At 40.3% G+C, this 19,764-nt stretch overlaps 1 protein-coding gene across 1 annotated transcript in view; it reads right to left on the bottom strand.

Annotated features, from left to right (window-relative positions):
* Positions 1–933: 933 nt before the first annotated feature.
* The window catches only part of LAMA2 (laminin subunit alpha 2), a 340,783-nt gene continuing 321,952 nt past the window's right edge, over positions 934–19,764 (bottom strand). The window contains exons 58-64 of the mRNA XM_077812149.1: positions 14,230–14,342; positions 12,766–12,955; positions 7,468–7,623; positions 5,613–5,766; positions 5,170–5,300; positions 4,112–4,334; positions 934–1,091 (exon numbers count right to left, since the gene is read on the bottom strand). Coding sequence (XP_077668275.1) covers positions 934–1,091; positions 4,112–4,334; positions 5,170–5,300; positions 5,613–5,766; positions 7,468–7,623; positions 12,766–12,955; positions 14,230–14,342 — 1,125 coding nt within the window. The remainder of the gene's footprint in view (positions 1,092–4,111; positions 4,335–5,169; positions 5,301–5,612; positions 5,767–7,467; positions 7,624–12,765; positions 12,956–14,229; positions 14,343–19,764) is intronic.

The raw sequence follows: 19,764 nt of genomic DNA, 5'->3' as shown, positions 1-19,764 counted from the left end.
TGTGGCTTTAAATGTACCTTTTAGGTCTTCTCTCAGTGTAATAAAGGAACAGAAATACAAAGCCCAGCACAAACCTATTTTCCCTATTGTATGCCATCTGCAAAGCACTGAATGTACAATTTGGCTCTTAGAAATTTGAAGGAATGTAAGTATGAAAATATATGAATACAAAGAGTTTCTTCAGATGTCTGAAGTGCTGCAATATACGGAAATATTTTTTTAGTTTTATTGGATACAAAAAGAAAATAAGGCTATTTTTTTCATGGACAGCAGGGAGCGTTGGATTCAGAAGGGATGCAAAATTAGGGCCACCCTAAAAACATACTGCACAAGTTTCCAAAGCTATCACATTTCCATACTCTAAGGATTTAAGTTCAATATAGTCTTTGTAACAACGCACAAACTAAATAATCACACAGCATTGCCCCCAACCAGCAATGCTAAATGATCTTTGAACGGAACCAGTCCATTAATCCAAAGCAGAGTTTTCTGTTAAAAGCATTTTTTAAAAATGGGGCGTGGCCAAAACAAAATGGATTTTTGAAATGTTAACACACTTTTTTATATAAAGAGCATTCACACAGAAACACACGCACACACACGTCTCTCTATACTATACAGTCCCACTTATGAAAAACTATGGTGAACAATTCAATTTCAAACTACAGAAAAACAGCACAAAAGGTTAGAGTAATTTACTGCTTTATTCAGTTAAAGAAAGAAGAAATGAATGATTACTAATTTAATCTTCTTTTGGGAGCTACCTTGAAATAGAACCATTTAAATATAATCACAGACAGAACTCAAAATACTTGCACAAAGACATTTTATTATAAATGTACTGTAAGTAATGTATTTTTTTTTTAAAAATGGAGGCACTTAAAACAATCAGAGGCATGTCAAAGTTGAATGACAGTGCTAGTTTCCAAAATGTTAGTTTGCAGGGCATGATAGAGGCTGAACTCCCTTCAGCTCCAAGGCTTTGCTGAAGCTAATCTCCTGAGATTTAGCAGTGCCTTTGGTGAGCTTCAGCAAGCGAATGCATCCTTTAAAACGGATATTTGTGGTCAGGCCAAACTGGTTCAGACCATCTGAAAAAACAAAACAAAACAAAAACTAATGTTGTTACCTCATTTTTCTTCTTCAAATCTCTTCTCCCACTTGCATTCCCAAATATATATTCTTCACAATTTACTTGCTGCACTCCGTTCTGTAGCAGGAGAGTGGTTAAACCTCTAAGCACATTTGATAAATGCTCGATTTGGTGGCAACTATCTAATCGGTCTCTTTCTTCATCCACAATGTGCCACTAGCAAAATCAGAATGCATTTAAATCTTCCATTTAAATCACACAACTCAGTTCAGGTGATGTTCATGACATTAAATAAAACAGCCTTCAAACTTCCTGAGAGGTCCAAATGGCATTTTTTTTCTACAGTAATAACAAATGGTATGCAGCAGGCAAATAATGGTTCTGTGTATCTGCAACTTGTAGTCTGTTTACATGTGGTAGAAAGGGTTTATCAGCATGAGCCTGGGATGGGTGCATTTACTCACAAGTAGCAAAGTTGTCAGGGCGACTTCTGCATCCCCAAAAGACACATACTGTCTATTCTGTATGTGCTGCAGGTATCACAGAGAGGCTACCCTAGCAACGTTATGGAGAGACTATTTTTGGATTATATTTTGTATCTTTGTGTCTGTAAAGGCAAGGGCTTTAGCTACTCTGAGTCCAACGACACTGGGCTCGAATAGAGCCATAAAAACACTGAAAATGACCCCTAATAGCTTTTACATGCCTAAAAATGTCACAACTATAAAGTCTGCCATCTTGGGAACCCAGAAGGCTAGAAGTGAGTGCTAATCCCATTGGGAAGCTGAGACTCTCCCCTTCACAATTGTTTGAAGTTCCCAGCCTTGTTTCTCATCTGCCTTCTGAGTGAAGCAGCGGCCACAGGGAGCCAGTTGGGCTGCCTAGCCTTAGTGCAAGACAGGGCTTCACAGGGACATTACAACATCAGTGGAGGATTGAGCACAGCTGAGCTCTGTTTCACTACAAGCCCTCCCCTACCCCAAAACTCTGACCCCTCCTTCTTCTTACACGGGGGATGTGTGTGTGTGTGGCGCGGCAGGGCAGGGAGGGAGACAGTTGTTGGTGCAGGAGGCAATGAGAGTTCACCTCAACAACTTTCCACTGGTGGAAAATTCCCCTGCCCAAGGGAATTCTCCACTAGCCAATTTCAGGTGATTTAATGAAGCATAAAGCAACCTCAGTGGACAGTTGAATCTGGATCCCATGATAATGGACGTTAAATTTGTGACATATGTACACACTGAAAAGCTGCCACTGGTCTTGGACTGAATCTTGTCTGTTCTGTGCCTCAGGTGAGGATAAATTGGGACAATTCCACATTTGGAGGAAGACAAAACATTTCTCTGGCAGGCTGAACAAAAAGAGGCAGGTGTGCGAGACAATTGAGGTGTTTGGAATGTTAGAATAAACCCCGGGGGAAATGGATTAATCAACAGAAGGAGGAGAGATGGTCAAAGGTGCATGATACATTATTTATCGCATGGATCCACAATTTAGTATGCAGCTTTAACTCAGTTCATGGGTATCATTCCAACGCAAGTGGTGTGGATTTGTTTTATACAGACTGCTGTGTTACACCTGATTGCACTTCTTTTGCCTAAATGCAGCTCATAACTCATTATGCATGCCCCTGGAAACTTTCCTTTAGTGCCAGTTCTTAAATTAGAGTTTAAGGATTGCTGTAAAAACAGCCTCTGATGGCCAGAAGCTGGGAATGGGTGACAGTGGATGGATGACTTGACAATTCCCTGTTCTGTTCATTCCCTCTGAGGCACCTGGCACTGGCCACTGTCAGAAGACAGGATACTGGGCTAAGTGGACCTTTGATCTGACCCAGTATGGCTGTTCTTATGTAAAAATACCACAACACCGGGAACACCTTTATGGCACAACATTCATTCCAAATTAGGCCAGCGTGGCAGAGCCTGGCTTTCTCTTACATATCAAACAATACAGGAAAAACATCAGAAAACATTTGGAGGGACTGAAAGCTAAGTGTTACTGGATACATTGTATTGCATCAATTAGAATGGAGAAAAAATGCAAAGAAAATAATTCAGAGCTCAGTGCAATGCTCCTGGACATCAATGAGAGGCCTTCTATTGACTTCAATGGACACTGCAAGAGGCACCCTTATCTGATGTTTAGCTTCTCTCTGTTCACAAGCTAGTATAAAACAGCACTAGGAGTGCTACAAAATTAGTAAAAAAAACCCAATACTATGAGCATTTTACAAATTTCAGACATTTGATTTTCAAGATTAAATTATTCCTCAAATAATTCTTGGTCTATTTGTTTGTTTGTGAACAGTTAGTTGTGAATATTCACTATCAGTAGAGTAAGTATGAAGGCCTCTTGTAGCATTTACCTCATCTCTGGATCCTTTCACCCATGCTAGAAATAACTTTGCTGGGGCTCATTAAAATACCTCTGAAGAGTAATGTTTGTTTTGCCTTTAAAAATAAACCAGATTGCACCAAATGGGAAATATTTGCAAAACAGTCCTGAGGGAGGACAGCTCGTTCCCCACATCCCCTAAATCAACGTTCACAGGCTGAGCTCTGTGCTATATGATTAATACACTCAGCCTACCTTTTTTTCCATGTAAACATTTTTGGCAGTTCAGGTTTGTCAAATGCTGTTGCTGTTGCCTTGGCTATGAAAAAGTGTTTTTGTTGAAATGTGAAAAGAAAGGCGGAGAGTCTTTTTGCTCCTCTCTGCAAATGCACACACTCCCTCTGCTAGAGGGTTTATGGTAGGTTCAAGGGAAAACGAACTAGAGGCTTTCTTAGCTGAAATATTGGCAGTGCATGACTGAAATTCAGTGCTGCAGAGCTCCTGTTATTCAAAGGCACAAGAATGAAATCTAGATAACTGTACTGTAGAGAAGTTTGGATATTCACAACCATACTATCGCCATTGATATTAGTGTGTGAAACTGAACTATATTTAAGACATTGGCAACGCATCATTACTAGAGAGTGTGACTAATGCCCTGTTTGTGTGTTGGACACTCACCAGGATATCCTCCAACAAAGACAGGATCATTAGTGTCCGCAGAACTGGAGACTCCATTTGGGCTGCTCCCATCCACCTGATTCCCATCCACAGTCAATTCTAAGCGGTGCTTGATCTTGTTTGCAGTAACCTTGTGCCACTGTCCATCACACAAGTTGCCTGGTTTGTCAGGCTCGTAGATGGCAGAGAATCTGCCTGCACCATTATCCACATGGAACATCAGCTAGAGAATGTATCATGAAAGAGCAGGGAAAAGGACTAGTTATCAAAATAATAATTATCCAGAACATGGTGCTCTAGTTTTCATCAAATCTGTTCTTCCCAAAAGCTACGTATAGATTTAGAATAAATGTAGAGTTAAACATGAAGTGTCTTCTTATTACATTTCTAAATCAACACAAGACAGCTTAGCTCCATTGTGTTTATTTCCATCACCAGAATTTAATAACTATGACTCTGATCCCGCACCCAGTTCTGTGTGGGTGGATCCTTGCACCCATAAAGAATCCCACAAAAGTCAACAGAGCTCACTTGTGTAGATCCATGTGTAGCACTGGGGCCTAGGTTAGCAGGAATGTGCAAAGCTGTGGGCATGGTTTGCCACATTTCTGTTGTGAAACTGTATAAGGACAAAAAAAAGTAGGTTTTGTGTGGGTCTTATACAAAACAGAGCTATTTACTTTTATGTGCAGCTGAGTGGTTGATTAAACTATGTACCAAAATTGAGTTACACACACAAGGGACTGATATTCATGACATGACAGACACAGTGCCCCCAACTTTGCACACTCCTGCTAACATAAGCCCAATGCTGTAACGCAGGAAACACAGCAGTGTTGCAGAATAACATGTTAGGATGTTTTAGCAAAACTAGACGTGTCAGACAAATTTGGAAGGGGAAAGACTGACTGGCATATAGGGGGCTGTGATCTTGACTGAGATGACTTGACATTAAATCAGAGTTTAAACTTGTTCATACAGTTTAAAACACACAAATGCACTACAGATATCCAGAAATGTATCTGATGATGCCCTCACTGCAAAATGCCTTCACTCACTTTTTCATCTACCAGCTCGATGCCGAGTCCATCCATTTTTTGGCTGCTGATTCCCAGCAGAACACCATCCATTCGAGTAGTACGGAATTCAAACTCCACTAGTAGGTCTGTTCCCACTTTATATGTTCCAACTGGGGAGTGGAAAACATACAGTGATACATTAGAAAAAGAGCTACAGTATTATTTAGTCCAACTGAAATCGAGTGTAAAATAGTAGCTCATGGTACCAGTTCACAATGTGAGATCTTGCTAAAAATACACAAGATCAAACACCAGGCATAACGTTTAAACATGCTGAATGGGATTCTGAAAAGTGCTCAGAGTCAGAGCTGGCCTAACTCTGCTTCCACGGAAGTCGATGGGGCTTAGGCAATGCTGATTGCCTTTGAAAATCCCACTTGCGATAATGGTCTTTTAGCACTAGTAAAATTGTAGTTTATTACCTGTTTTGGCAAAGCCTGTTCCATCAAAGAATGTTCCTTTCTCTGCATTGGTAAAGCATTTGCCAACATTGAAGCTGGAGGTTGGATTATCCAGGTCAACAGAAGCCTCTGTCATCTTAAAATTTCTGATGCAACCATCAATGCTGTAAGTAACCTTGGTGCAATGTTCAAACAGAGAATGTTGTAATGAAAAACAAGCAGAAATGCTGGTATGGAAAGGCTCAATTATGGCATCAGAAAGTATCCCTTCTTTTGATTCTGTGTTTTGCTGCTGGATGTGTGGAGCTGAATGAGTCTTGAACTTTACATGGCTAATCCACAATATCTGATTAAAATAAGAATCTAATCTCCATCACACTACCGACTAATTAGGTTGCTTTTCTGAAATTCTAGGGATCAGATCTCACAAAATGGAGTTATATCTCTTTGGCTTAATGGAAGGGGCATAAAATAATGCACTGCATAATGAAACATAGAAAATTGCACAGGTAATGCAGAAATGTAATGGCCCATACTTTACTTCTGTAATTGAATAGAGTCCGTACTTTCTAGTTAAGCCAGTGGACAAAGGCATGGAGATAACTTGTAACATTACTACATTTTTTGTTTATCATTCCATTGAGTGGCTAATCTTACATATTAAAGCTGTGCTTATATTGGGCCACATCCTTCTAAATGTGGTACTACTGCTTAAGTGAATGGAAGTTTTACATAAATACTTATGGCATCATATGGCCCTCCATATAAACTTATCTATTACAATTGTATGATTGTAGCTAAGATATTATTTGCAGGCTTTTCTTGCATCTTTATCAGTGTTTTACAATTTAACAAGGCTTCACTATGAGAGCTAGGTATTATTATTATATTATTATTATTACTAGTATGCTGCTCGTTGGATGACCTATAAAGGAAGAAGCAGCAGGGATTGCACTGAGTCTGTGTAGCTGGTGTGACGTATTAGCACTTTTCCCCCCTCCCATCTCAGATAATGTCTCTTTCCTTTGATGCTGGATGCTGTACAGAGCAGCATTTCCTCTCTCTTCCCTGAAGGAGGCCTGGGAGTCCGCCCACCTACTGGACAACTGGTGCTGGCAGAGGTTGGGGAGAGGAAGCTCAGGAGCATGGAGGGCCTACAGGCTCTAAAGAAAGCCCTTGGCCCAGTGGTGCTGGAACGGGGGGTGCTGCCACACCCCTTGAAGTAGTAATAACAAACACCAAATACATGGTTTCTATCATCAGCACCCCCACTATAAAAATTGTTCCAGCCCTGCCTTGGCTGATGCTGGAGTGTGATAATATTGGGAAAATGAATGGTAAATGTCAAACACACACTTCAAAGGACAAAAGTGCGCACACACGCATACATTTGGTGTGAGGGGGAAGGAGAGAATGAGAAAAAACACAAACACACAGAGATTGTGGGGAAAGGAGAAGGAGGCAGACATTGAGGAGGGAAGAGAGGTACACACACACATTGGGAGAAATCTTGCTCTCAGTAACACCCATGTAAGTCTCTTAAGACCACTGATTTCAATGGAATTTCTAAAACTTTTCCAGTTTTATTTGTATTTTCTTTGCACAATCTTTTATATAAGAAATCCTTATTCACTGGGGAATTGTAAGGGTCCAGGACTGTAAAGCTTTTCCCTCTCCCCACAGTAATGACTATGGGCCAGTTTCAGTTCTTTGTACTGACTGTATTCTAACCCAGGTCCTTCCAACTACTTAAAGAAGAATTGGATAGGCCCTTTTATCCATTTGCCTTTATATTTTGGAAGAGAAATGTAAATGGTGATACCGGCCAACACATATTTAAAGACTGTGAAATAGCTTATTAAACTTTCTTCCTTACTGGACCAATTCTTCGAGTTGTATAGTTAATGGGCAATCCTCCGACATACAGCATCCCCACAACATCCAAGATATCGGCCTTCTTGGGGCTGGTGGTCCTGTTTGCAACACCATCTACTAAAAGGATTCCTTCTTGCTTGGTTCGAAATATTTTTACCTAGAAATAAGACATAAATATAGCACATTAGTGAGAGGTTTCTGGTACCAGACAACCCTGGAGCAAAGGATGCTTTTCAAAGTGCAACTTCAGATTTCCACCTTAAGTCAAATAAAACTTCCTCTATGTAAAGAATAAGGCAGACAATATTATTCCTACTTATTATTTGTATTGCTGTAGTGCCTAGAACACCACACCCATGGACCAGAACACCACAGTTCTATGTGTTGCACAACCACAGAACTAAATTTTTAATTCAAATATGCCAGGAAGCATCATGAGTTTTAGTACTAGAATTACTAAAAGTACAGGGGATGCCATTTGAAAACTCAGTGTTTGCCTCACTAAAGTGATAGCAGTTCTGCTCCATCTCTTCTTCTATCTATAGAAAGATCCCATGCTAACTGTAAGCATTTGGGATGGTAAATGTTGACTTTTTAATGGCATCCACTGTAAAGGTTTATTACAGCACATATTTAAGAACTATATCCCATGACTGAGTTTCTTGTTCCTTTAGCTTATACTTGCTACAGATCATAGTTCAGGATGGAGTACATGTAACACACACGGGCTTAATAAGATTCCTATTCAGACAAATAGGACGTGTCTCATATGGAGGAACAACAATTGCTGAGGAGTTGTTCAAGCTTTGCCCATAACTACTGCTAAACCACTCTCTCCAAAGATATATATTAGAGTCCCCAGTGACTTCTGCAGCAGTGCTTCTGTGTATTAAGAGGACTAAATGTCTTGTACAGTATACGTGCTAGCTAAACTAAGGTAACATTTTTAAAGCGCCCTGGTGATGATAATGATGCTAGTGACCCTCGATTTCAAGGACAACGTTGACAATCATAGTTTGTACTAATGGGCCTTCACGTGACTCCATAGACCAATTTGGTAAGAACATTTACCACACTGGGCACAGAGCCATTTGCCTAGGTCTGGTGATTGAGTTGCACTTTGTTTGTGTGCTTCAAGCTGCTCAACTTGATTCTTCTCAAAGTCCTGGATGCCCACCCTTACCGTGCGGTGCCATGCAATACGATCAACTACCAGTTGCTCAAAGGTCAAGTCAGAATTTTTTTTCCCTCACATGTTGTTTCAGGGTGTCTTTGAAGTAATTCATCTGCTGTCCATGTTTACAATTGCTGGAGCTTAATTCGGAATATGACGGGTTTAGATAAACGGGTCTCAGGCATACAAATTACATGGGCAGTCTACCTCATTTGGGTGCAGATCGAATGAGTCTTGAAGCTGACTGAACCAGATGTCAGGATCCCAACAAGGGCAGTGAGGACCAAGGGTCAGAGAAGGGGCAAATCTGACACTGGGAACAATGGAGGAATTCGGAGTCAAGTTCCAGGCCAGGTCCAGTTCAAAGGTCAGAGTCTGAGTCAGGTTTCAGGGGCTAAGTCAGGAGATGAAGTCCAAGTCAAGCCAAGGTCAAAGCCAGGAGTTCAGGATCTAGGAGCAGAAATGGTTGTGGCAGCTACAGAAGATCTGGGCTGTTGCCTAGACTCTTCCTGGAACACCCCTTAGGTCTGTATAGAATGGAGAGCCAATTAGGAGCCATGAGGCTGCTGCCTATCAGACCCCTTGATGCAGGACTTGTCCACAGCATGTCATGGGGTCATGGAGCTCAAGTAGGTTACATCTGTTACTGGGTGGCAACATGGCAATGTCCCCAGCCTGGCAGGCCTGGGTTCTACACACAGGAGATCTAACACCAGCTTTTCCAGGACTTCCATGTTGAAATCATGGTCCTGCCCTTTGATGTCAAGCAATTGTCATAGGTGTTGCAAGTGGAAACTGTGAAGTTTTTTATTATGCTCTTGATAACAGGTCTATGGTTTGGACCCATAGAGCAATGTCATGAGGCAACAGCATTATAGGCTTTGACTTTTGTTTGTAGACAGATTCCACATTGCTTCCAGATTTGGTGATGGAGACAACCATATGCAGTGCTGGCTTACTTGATTCACACATCCACTTTGTGGTTGATTGTCGCTTTGTTGTTCAACGTGCTACTACTTTAAATAACCTGTTTGAGAGCTTGGTGTCTGGTGACTATTGATGGGTCTTGGTAACGTTGTTGAGGAGATGATTGGTACATTCATTTTTATTTGGCTGATGGTGAGGTCAAAGTTACAAGCTGCTGTAGCAAAGCAATTTGTAAGATCTTGTAGCGCTGCTTCAGAGTGCGTCTGCCGGGCAAAATCATGTGGTGCATTTGTACAATTTAATAGTTAGCCTATTAAAATATTAAAAAGTGTTTCCTTGGTTCCTTTAACATTCCCTCTCCTTGTTCAGTTAAGGAGCACATCAGTCACAGAGGATTCTGTGTCACATCTACAGTAGGAAGTACTGAAAACTGACAGGAGGGTGGCTGGGAAGAAAGGAACTGAAAATTGGTGGTAGTGCTCTTTGGGGTGAATTTGGGATACAGCTCTAAACTGGGTGGGAGTGTGATCTGGCCGGTAGCAAAGGAATTGGGTACGGAGTAGCTGAAATACCCAGAAATATTATTACAGGGAGCCTGAAAAAGCTGAAGGATAAGTTGGGTAATAGCAGTATGGTGGGGTTGGGCCATAAGACTGAGATTTGGTGATCAAGGGCAATGCTAATACAATATAGTGTAACAATGAGTATCAAACCAGGCCTAAGATAAGGATGGAGAATACTCTAGGTCAGCTTCTCAAGCTTTTTCCATGTGGGATGCCAAAACAGTTGAAGTTTGCTGCAGTGACTCAGTCACTAAATCATTTGCATTCACATCCTAACATCCTTCGCGGGGCACAGCAAGAATTGGATTGGGTTGAGGTGGAGAGAGGGCATGTTCTATTGGGTGAGCGGCTGGTGTTGGGGATGTTGGTGCTGCCTGGGTGCTACCTGGGGTTTACAACTGGATGTGGATGCTGCTGGTGGGGTGTTGAGTGCTGGGAGATACAGTAAGGTGGAAGTGGCGGGGTGCTGCTAGAAGGGAAAGGGGGTGCTTCCTCTTTACTCCTGTCCCCACCTTCACTCTGCCTTGTTCCAGTGAAGTGCTGCTTAAACCTGGTGAGGGGCTGACTGAATGCTGTGAGCAGCAGGGCCATATGGGTCCTTACCGCCTTTCACCCTCAGCCTTGCTAGAACAGAATGTGATGCAGGCAGCAGGAAACAGAGGTAGGAAGGCAAATGGGAGGAGTGCCCACAGGACAGGGCAGAAAGGCAGGACACTATTAGGAGGGAGCCGTATTTCTCCTTCCCTCCCCTTAGCTAGCTTCCTTTGGGTCCTAGCAGAGGTGGCAGAAGCACATCTTGAATTGAAGCCGGGGAGGTGGACGGATAGCAGAGGGAGTCATCACATCCTGACTTCATCACATCCTTGTCCCCCGGCTGGATTCTGGGTGTTGTGGTTGCTGCTCCAGTCCCTCTGGGTCCCACTCTAGCCTTAGCCCCCTCTGCATGTGTGCACAATTACTGCCTCCCTATCAGTGAAAGTGTGCCCTACGCCTGCCCACCGTGGGGGAGGGAGGTGCTGGCCAGAACTTGATTGGCTCTCAGCTCCCAAACTATCAGCCAATGGGGAGGCAATAACTGGAGCTGGGCGGCGTGGGGCAGAGTCGAAGTGGAGAAGTGGGGAAGTGGAGCCAAGTGTGGGGTGGAAACATAGTGGTGGCACTAGCCTCCACTGCTCCTCTGGTTCTGCTGACCGTGGGTCCTCCTGTTCACCAGGGTTTGGCAATTTTGCCATGACTAACCTTGGGTGCTTCAACCCCTCTAGGGCTGGTTCCAACTTTTCTGTCCAAACTGTTTTCAGAGGGAAAATTGGGTTGTTGAGTCAATGAAATTTTTCTTGAACAGTGTATGCTTTCGGCAGAAAATGCTGGGTTTTTGCTCAAACGTGTTTGGCTGAAAACAGAAAGATTCGGGATCAAAAGGTAGCTGTAGGGCCTCAGGAGACTTGTAGTTTGCTCCTCATGTCCCCAAGTTTTTCTACAGGCCGAGATTCCCCGCTGGACTATATCTCCCCTAACGTACCCAGGGCCAGGGACTCTATGTTGCACTCCTTCTTCACCAGAAGGGGAGATCTGTAATGCATTATGGGAGCTGTAGTCCAGTTGGGGTCCCAGCCCATAAAGAACAATGGGGCCGGAGGATCAAGATACCACTCCTGTGGGGCTCTACAACTCTCATTGTTGGCTGAAATCTTTCAGTTTTGCATTTTCACTGAAAACTCAAAATTTCCCATGGAAACTTTAAATGAAAACAAAATATTTTTTGATTTTGTCAGATATTTCCACCAGGGAAAACTATCTTTGGACCAGCCCTAAAGCCCTGCTGTAGACCAGGGTCTAGAGTACTGTGAGCCATGATTAAGGTGAAATGCTATTAGGGTTATTCTGGTTTAGTGACAGGTTTTAATTTACTCTAGTTTGTGTTGTGATTAGCAGAACAGATCTGTCAAATTTAGTAAATCCCCTCTGACAGTTCTCTGTGTACCTAGTGACTTATAATGCATTTGTTACCTCTCTTCAGCAGATACTATATTGATGGTTGTGATATATTTCCTACCCGTTATCCAGAAGCCAAGTGCATTTTATATTCATAAGTGTTTCCTTTCCTAAAGCTCACAAACATTGCAAAGATGTCTGTGAATATCATATTTGCTCCACAATGAGTTGAGGTAACAGTGCAAACAAAACTGACTTCACTTGATTTTTTTTTTTAAAGTTCTTTGGTCTTTTAACTGTGTCACATTTCAGCCACAGTGATACCTCAAAAGACTGTTAGCCCTAATGTGTCGTCTCATCCCAACAAACAAGTCACCTGGGCCCCATTACTTAGATAACGTAGACAGATGAGGAGAACATTATAATCTTCTCTGGGTTTCCCAGCTACATATACTGTATATTCTAAATGTGACCCAAAATATGTCTTTACCTACAGGACACATTTTCAAATATCGGCACCTAGCAGAATATGAACCTGTGTAAACATAATTACAATTACATGTTTGCATCTGAAAGCAAAAATTCTCCAAGCACAACTTAGGTGCCAGTATCTAAAAATTCAGCTCATGTAGGTTTCAAGCAGATCTCCTGAACAAGTCAAGGATTTCTCGAGCACTTCTAAGCATCCCACTGCATTGAATACCTTGTGCCACTGGCCATCATTGATTTTGTTTGGAATCATTGTTTTGGTGTCCCCACTTCCCAGGTCATAGCCGAAGTAAGGCAGTCCATTCTTTATCTGAACAGTGGCAAAATCAGCATGGTTGATCCGGGCCATATAAAAAAGCAAGCCAGATTCAGCCTCTGTTCGGACTTCAAATTCAATTGTGAGCCTGAAAAGCAAACACAGAACCAAACAAATTTTTTTCTCAAAATCAAATGGAGGAAAAATTAATTCTCTCTCTCTCCCCCTCCTCCCTTCCTTCCTTTCAGAAAAATGAATTTTTAAGAGGCCAGATACCAGTGCTTTTGTTTGTCCATCAAAACTTAAACATCATTCAGACCTGAGAGCTTCATTTTATTTGTTAGTCCAACGCCTATTGTGGAGATGTATATTATTTAATACAGCAACCCTGCTGATGACCCATGTAGGTGTCCAAAGTGATGCTATATAATGGAGTTTCTGTCTTTTCACCATGTTTTTTTTTTAACTAAGAAATTACACACAAAAAACTATTTTAAAATAACATTACATTTACTAAGTCAAGCACTCAAAATTAGGAAATGTCAGAATTAAGGTTGCCTGTGCAATCAAAGGAAGGTGAACAAGACTAGGAAGGTGAACAAAATTCACTAGTTTCACTTGAAGCAATTATTAATTGTCACACTCTTTCACTGCAAAGGTGAGCAATGAACCAGGTATTGCTTCACAATCTCTGGTCCAATAGCTAGGACCAGCCAGAGTATAGCTATAACTTTCAGAAGGAGTAATTCCATTAATTCTTCTGTGAGGGCGTGTAGCTTGGCGGTGTTCCTGATGTTGCAACAGGTAACCTTGCTGGCTGATTTTAATCATGAGACAAGAAGAGAAAAGAGGAAAAGGGACCTGCTCATTACAAGAAAAATAATTTGGTTTGTGAATCAGTGAACTTCACTTTCCTCCCCATGTGCAATTTATTAATTCTGTTGCATGAACTGGCTAAACTGGTTCTTGGCAATCGATATCATTCAACTGCACTATGCTCTTGTTTGAACAAAACCCAAACAAATAAAACATTACTCTTGATTGTGTTATTTATGGACCAAGATACCAAACTTTGAAAAGGACCACACCTGGCCTCTAAAACTGAGAACACTTTTGTGCACATAACCTTTTTCACAGGCCAGTTTTGTATGTCACGAACTTCGATTCTCTCTCCCTCCCCCCAGGGCTCCCCAAATTTATTTGGGCACGCTACTTAGGCAGACTAATTACCCAGTTTTCATGCCTGAATGCTATTTGTGTGCACTAAACTAGTGTTTTTGTATGTACAAAACTGGGCCACAGAAAATTGCACTCAAGAATGTGCCTAAACTTTTTGAGAATACGATCCAGAGTGTTTTGCTTGTCAGTCATCCACATAAGACCTCACTTTTATTACTTCATCACAAAAATCAGATGGTGTACCTGTTCTTCACTTTGGTATCATCAAATGCAGCCGCAATATGGCTGTTCCTTGAAAGACCAAATTGTTTGCCACCCTCCAAAATAGCTGGCTCTATATCAGCAGCACAAGAGTCCTGCAAAATATAAATCATGTCATTGATTGAGCATATGAATTTATTATGTGCTTTACAGCAGTATAAAGCATACATCCGAAAATATAAAAACCTCTTCTATAGTCTCCTAGGGATGCTAGTAATATTTTTCAAGAAGAACTTCTCATTCTGAACCTCATCTGTCCAAGTGCTAAAGTCCCTTCATTTACCCTGGAGCACTTTAGAATATGTTCTTTATTACAGGTATTGGCTCTGCAACTTCCCAGTGTCTTTTGTCTCTCCACGTAAAATAAAGTTAGCAGGCAATATAATGAAGATTTATTTTAAAAGCAGAGTTCCTTTAGACTTATGTACTGCTTTTTCATCATCAGGGTATGCTCACCAGATCTTTAAATGATTTCTGGACAGCTCAGTGCATCCTTAAATGTAGCTCACTGACACTTATACTTTAAGGTGCTGTCTTATAGAGCCTAAGCAGGACTGAAATCTTAAAGGGACACTATCAACTTGAAATCTAGCCAATCCTTAAAAAAAATAGAAGTAATTGCAGGTGCTACACCTGCCACTGAGTCCCCATGCCATTTTTTTGTTTGTTATACAATCAGGTTTCTTTCTCTGTCTTTCAAAATGTTTTCTCTCTCCCTCTTTCCCCTCCTCCCAGCCCCCCGTTGCTGTTTGAAAGACCCACACAAACATCAGGGAAACTGACTAGTTAATACAGAGGAAAAACAGGTACTATACACTTTGTGATATCAAATGCACAAACATGACAAACCAAAGAAATAAAGAAAAATGCTGTTTTTTTCCCAGCTATAGTGGTCTCTTTCAGCTACATTACTCTTAGGTGTTACTTGTAACAATAGAAGGTAAAACATTTTCAGAAGTGTGATTTTTTTTTTTTTTTACTGTGTCCCTTAGAACCTTGATCATATAGCCACGGTCTAGCACTGTTTAATTGAAAGGGCCACAATAATTATTATCTCCCCCAATACTCCACTTTGGGGTATAGTGTGAAGAAGTTTCTCAGAGGATCTAAAACAGCACGATCTCAGGACAATAATACCACAGGAAAAAACAGACTTTGGTAACTCTATTTTTAAGCACTGTGTTTAACACTTCTGGATTGGCCACAGCCTCTGTCTGAGCCTTGATTCAGCAGGGGCCCTCAAAGTACAATGTGCTGTCTTGCTTGCCAAAGTGTTCTTTCTGTGAAGTATTTTCAAGATGTCATGCGTGATTCCCCAGGAAACAGGAAATTTCTATTGCAAAGAGGAAATTCCCCTCTCTGTAATTTCCCTCTTCAGTAATGTGATATTTTGTCTTTCACAAGTCACAAAGAAATCCTCACAACAGTTGAGAACTTTTTAAAAAACATTTTCCACAAAAACTACTAGTCTGTTCTGATTATGACAATCCTCCATGTACAGTAGAAGAGCATGCACTGTGACAAGTACACACCAATGTGCAATTAAAAGAAAAAAGGGAGAAAGATGTTACTCAACAGCACAAAACAAATGAGTGATGAATGTGAGATGATAGTCTTTCAGTGATTAACAAAAGGATAAAGGTGAGGTAATTGCAGGATAATACTCCTCTAATGCTGGCTAATGTCCAAAGCTGTTTTAACCGTTACAGTCTTAGCCTGACAGCTTAACAACAGGTAATGGTACTGTATATAAAATATATCCACCATCGGTTGTTTAAACTTGGAGATAAATTAAAGTCTGGAATTGGCAGATGGATGAAGAATGAAAAAAAATGGACCTAAAGTGGACATTTCAATGGCACACTGGTGCATGTTACAATGTTAAGGGGGCAAAGTCTGCCCTTGGTTGTCTGTTTCTGGCCTCCAATGATTTCAGTTAGGGAAAAATTTGGTTGTCAGATGTCAAATATTACTAAACTATCTTAGTTGTTGCTACTTTCAGTAAGCACTGATGCTTGGGCTCAATAGGAGGACTGGTTGGGTAAGGAATTAATGGTCAGTGCCACAAATGTTGCTGGGGGGTTGGTAATAGGTTAATACACCTATTCATTTATTTTGTCATTATATTGGTCTTTTATTCATCTATCCCTTAAAAACAAAGCTTAAAAATAGTCATTCGTATGGAGGTGGAAGTGTCAGTGAGAAAAAATTGTAAAAGAGAACTGTTCTAGAAAATTCAGGCTTTATTCACAAGCCTATCTCCACACTCATTTCAACAAAGGTCAGCCTGACTTTATCTCTGACAGTCTGACTTTACCTCTTTCACAAGTATGTGAGTTAAAAGCATGGATTATCAGACCAACTTGGAGTTTCCTGGCTCTGTATTTTGTATCATAGCCTTAAGGTGTCCCACATTTAAGCCCAACCAGTTAATAAACCCTAACATCCCCTGGGAGCCTCAAAACTGAACCATTTTATTAATTACTTTAACTTCACTATTCCCTATATGACAGGAAACAGATCAGCAGAAACCATTGTATATCACAGAAAACTGATAACCTTAGTGGAGCTGTCTGAGCAAATAGGAACTTCACTGTCCAACTATCTCACACATTCCTCTACAAATGATGCTGCATTAGCACTCACAAGAAAAGTAGTTTGTTAGCAAAGGAAGAAGGCAGCACCACAATTCACCCAACAATGTTAAATAGAACAACTGGGGACCATTTGGGAAAATGCTGGAAGATACCGTGATGATGTCAAAGTAATCTGTAATGCTGGCGCTCTTCACTTCAGTGACAAACAAGTCCTGAGAAGCAGTAAATAATATGAGGCAGAAGCAGCAGTTACCAAGGCATTGTTCTCCAGCAAGACACATTTTAGCAATCCTAGCAGAAGACAGCAGCAAACAGGCGACCACTGTATTTCTAAACTACCTGACTATCCTGTATCCTGTCTTTTTCTTTTTTTTTAATACAACTTCTTCATTAAGGGTTCAACTCACTGCTGTGGACATGGAGAGCACATAAGTACTTAAGTCGTCTGAATAGGGTGGGATTTAAGTATAGCAAAGTCTTGTTTGGGCCCCCTGCATGTGGGTGAATTTCTGTGCTGAATGGATTTGCACATAAGATTCTTCCAGAATGACTCTGAGGCAATAAATTACCGAATCATAAATGATGTATCCGCTGTTTTGATATAAACCATGGTTATGCTCTTTATTGCAGGTGCAAATACCGAGCAATAGAGCTGAGTGAAATTTTTCAATACAAATTTTTTGGCAAAAAATACAGATTCAGCAACACTGAAACATTTGGCGAAGTCCTGTAGATTTCACCAAATTGTGTTAGCCCCCCTGCCAACATTTTTTTTAAAAACCACAACACTTAAAAAAATTCTGAAAACAATTCAAATGCTTTATTTCAACATTTTCAAAATGAAACATTTTGATTTTTTGGTTCAAAATTATTTTTCATTTTAAAATTTTCTTTAGCTTTATCTAAATGATTTAAAGTGTTCAACATCGAAACACAATGTTTTGTGTGCAACCTAAAATTATTTTTTGATTTGTTGAAAATTTTTAATAAATTTGTATGAGTCAGCCCAAAATGATTTTTTTCCACCGATTTTCCAGAATTACCAGTAAACCGAAAAATCCATTATTTGCCCAGTTCTACTGAGCAGGATTTAGGTAAAAATAAATAAATAAATAAATATAAAAAAGCTAGATTACTTAAGGTGCTTTTGAATGTGCAGAATTAGAAAACACTTTTATTTTTCAAAAGAGAAACTTCAGGGGTGTTGGTACATGTGAATTTTTCACACATTTTTATTCAGATTGTCACTTTGGGCAATATATGTGGATTACACAATTCACCATGGTTCCATGTACCTCATGTGTAAATTCCATCTCTTTATTAAACAACAACATTAAACAATAACAATTATTGTAAATAATGTTAAACATTTAACTAATGTTAACTAATATTTATTCCTCTTAATTTTGCCCTTGAAAAATGGCTAGTATAAATACACACGTATTCAGACACTGGAAAGAGTCTCTCAGATTTATAGACAGAAGTCAGCCAAGCAACAGAAACAAAATAAATAAACAAAGAAAGAAACAAACCCTTCTCTCAAAGAGCCTGACTTTCTCTCTTTTATGAGAGTGGGAGAGTGGCAAAATGGATTATCACCTTTATCTTGGAGTTTCTTCGCTCTATATATTTGTGTCATAGACTCAGTGTTTTCGAACTGTATAATTTTTTTTATTGAAAATGGAAACATATCAGTTTCATCATGTTACAATTTCGCCATCTTGTGGGTAGTAATCAAAAGCGTTGCTTTAGTTCCTATATAAATAGGCTGGGCAGAATTCAATTTTAATTTTTTTTATCATTTCAATGGGTACTATAAATGTTTATTTTAAGCATTTTTAAATTTGTATCAATTTACATTTTCACCATTGCTCAAATTATGGGTATGAAGCATTTTTTTATTTGTATTGATTTAAATTTTCATGATTGTGGGAAATTATAAGGGTGGTCAGACAACTCAGACAACACAGCTACAGAGTTGCAACAAACTTCTGGGTTTGTACAAAAACAAACTCAAGACTGTGGATTTTTTCACAATACTTTCCAATTTACTATTTCAAGCCCCTGAACTATTTGTCCAGGAAAATGCTTTGCCAACTTTTAATATTTCTGTATTGGAGCAGGAACAACTTTCTCTAACAGTTTAATCATCTGAGCTCCTTTACTGAGATACACATTTTTAAAATTCTTTCCAATAACACCCAGTTTTGCACTACCAGGAGTTTGAAGCCTGAAAGTCTATTCCACACTGATTAGGCCTCAGCTGGAATATTGTATCCAGTTCTGGGTGCGACATTTCAGGAAGGATGTGGACAAACTGGAGAATGTCTAGAGAAGAGCAACAAAAATGGTCAAAGGTCTAGAAAACCTGACCTGACTATAAGGGAAGATTGAAAAAACTGAGTTTGATTAGTCTGGAGAAGAGAAGACTGTGAGGGGGACAAGATAACAGTTTTCAAATACATAAATGGTTGTTACAAGGAAGAATGAGAAAAGTGTTCTTCCTAACCTCTAAGGATAGGACAAGAAGCAATGGGCTTAAATTGCAGCAAGGGAGGTTTAGGTTGGACATTAGGAAAAACTTCCTAACTGTCAGGGTGCTTAAGAACTGGAATAAATTGCCTAGGGAGGTTGTGGATTCTCCATCATTGGAGGTTTTTAAGAGCAGGTCAGACAAACACCTGTCAGGGATGGTCTAGATAATATTTAGTCCTGCCTTGAGTGCGGGGGACTGGACTAGATGGCCTCTTGAGGTCCCTTCCAGTGTTATGATTCTATGATTCAGCAGTCTTTTGGCTAAGGTTATAAAATTTCCCAGGAATCGTCATATCATATCAGACCTGTGGTCCACCTCGCTCAGTATCCCGTCACTGAGAGTGGCTGATACCAGAGGAAGGTGCAAGAAACACCATCTTGAGAT

Source organism: Eretmochelys imbricata, chromosome 3 (assembly GCF_965152235.1).
Source record: "Eretmochelys imbricata isolate rEreImb1 chromosome 3, rEreImb1.hap1, whole genome shotgun sequence".
Classification (NCBI taxonomy): Eukaryota; Metazoa; Chordata; order Testudines; family Cheloniidae; genus Eretmochelys; species Eretmochelys imbricata.
This window is presented reverse-complemented; position numbering and strand designations above follow the sequence as displayed.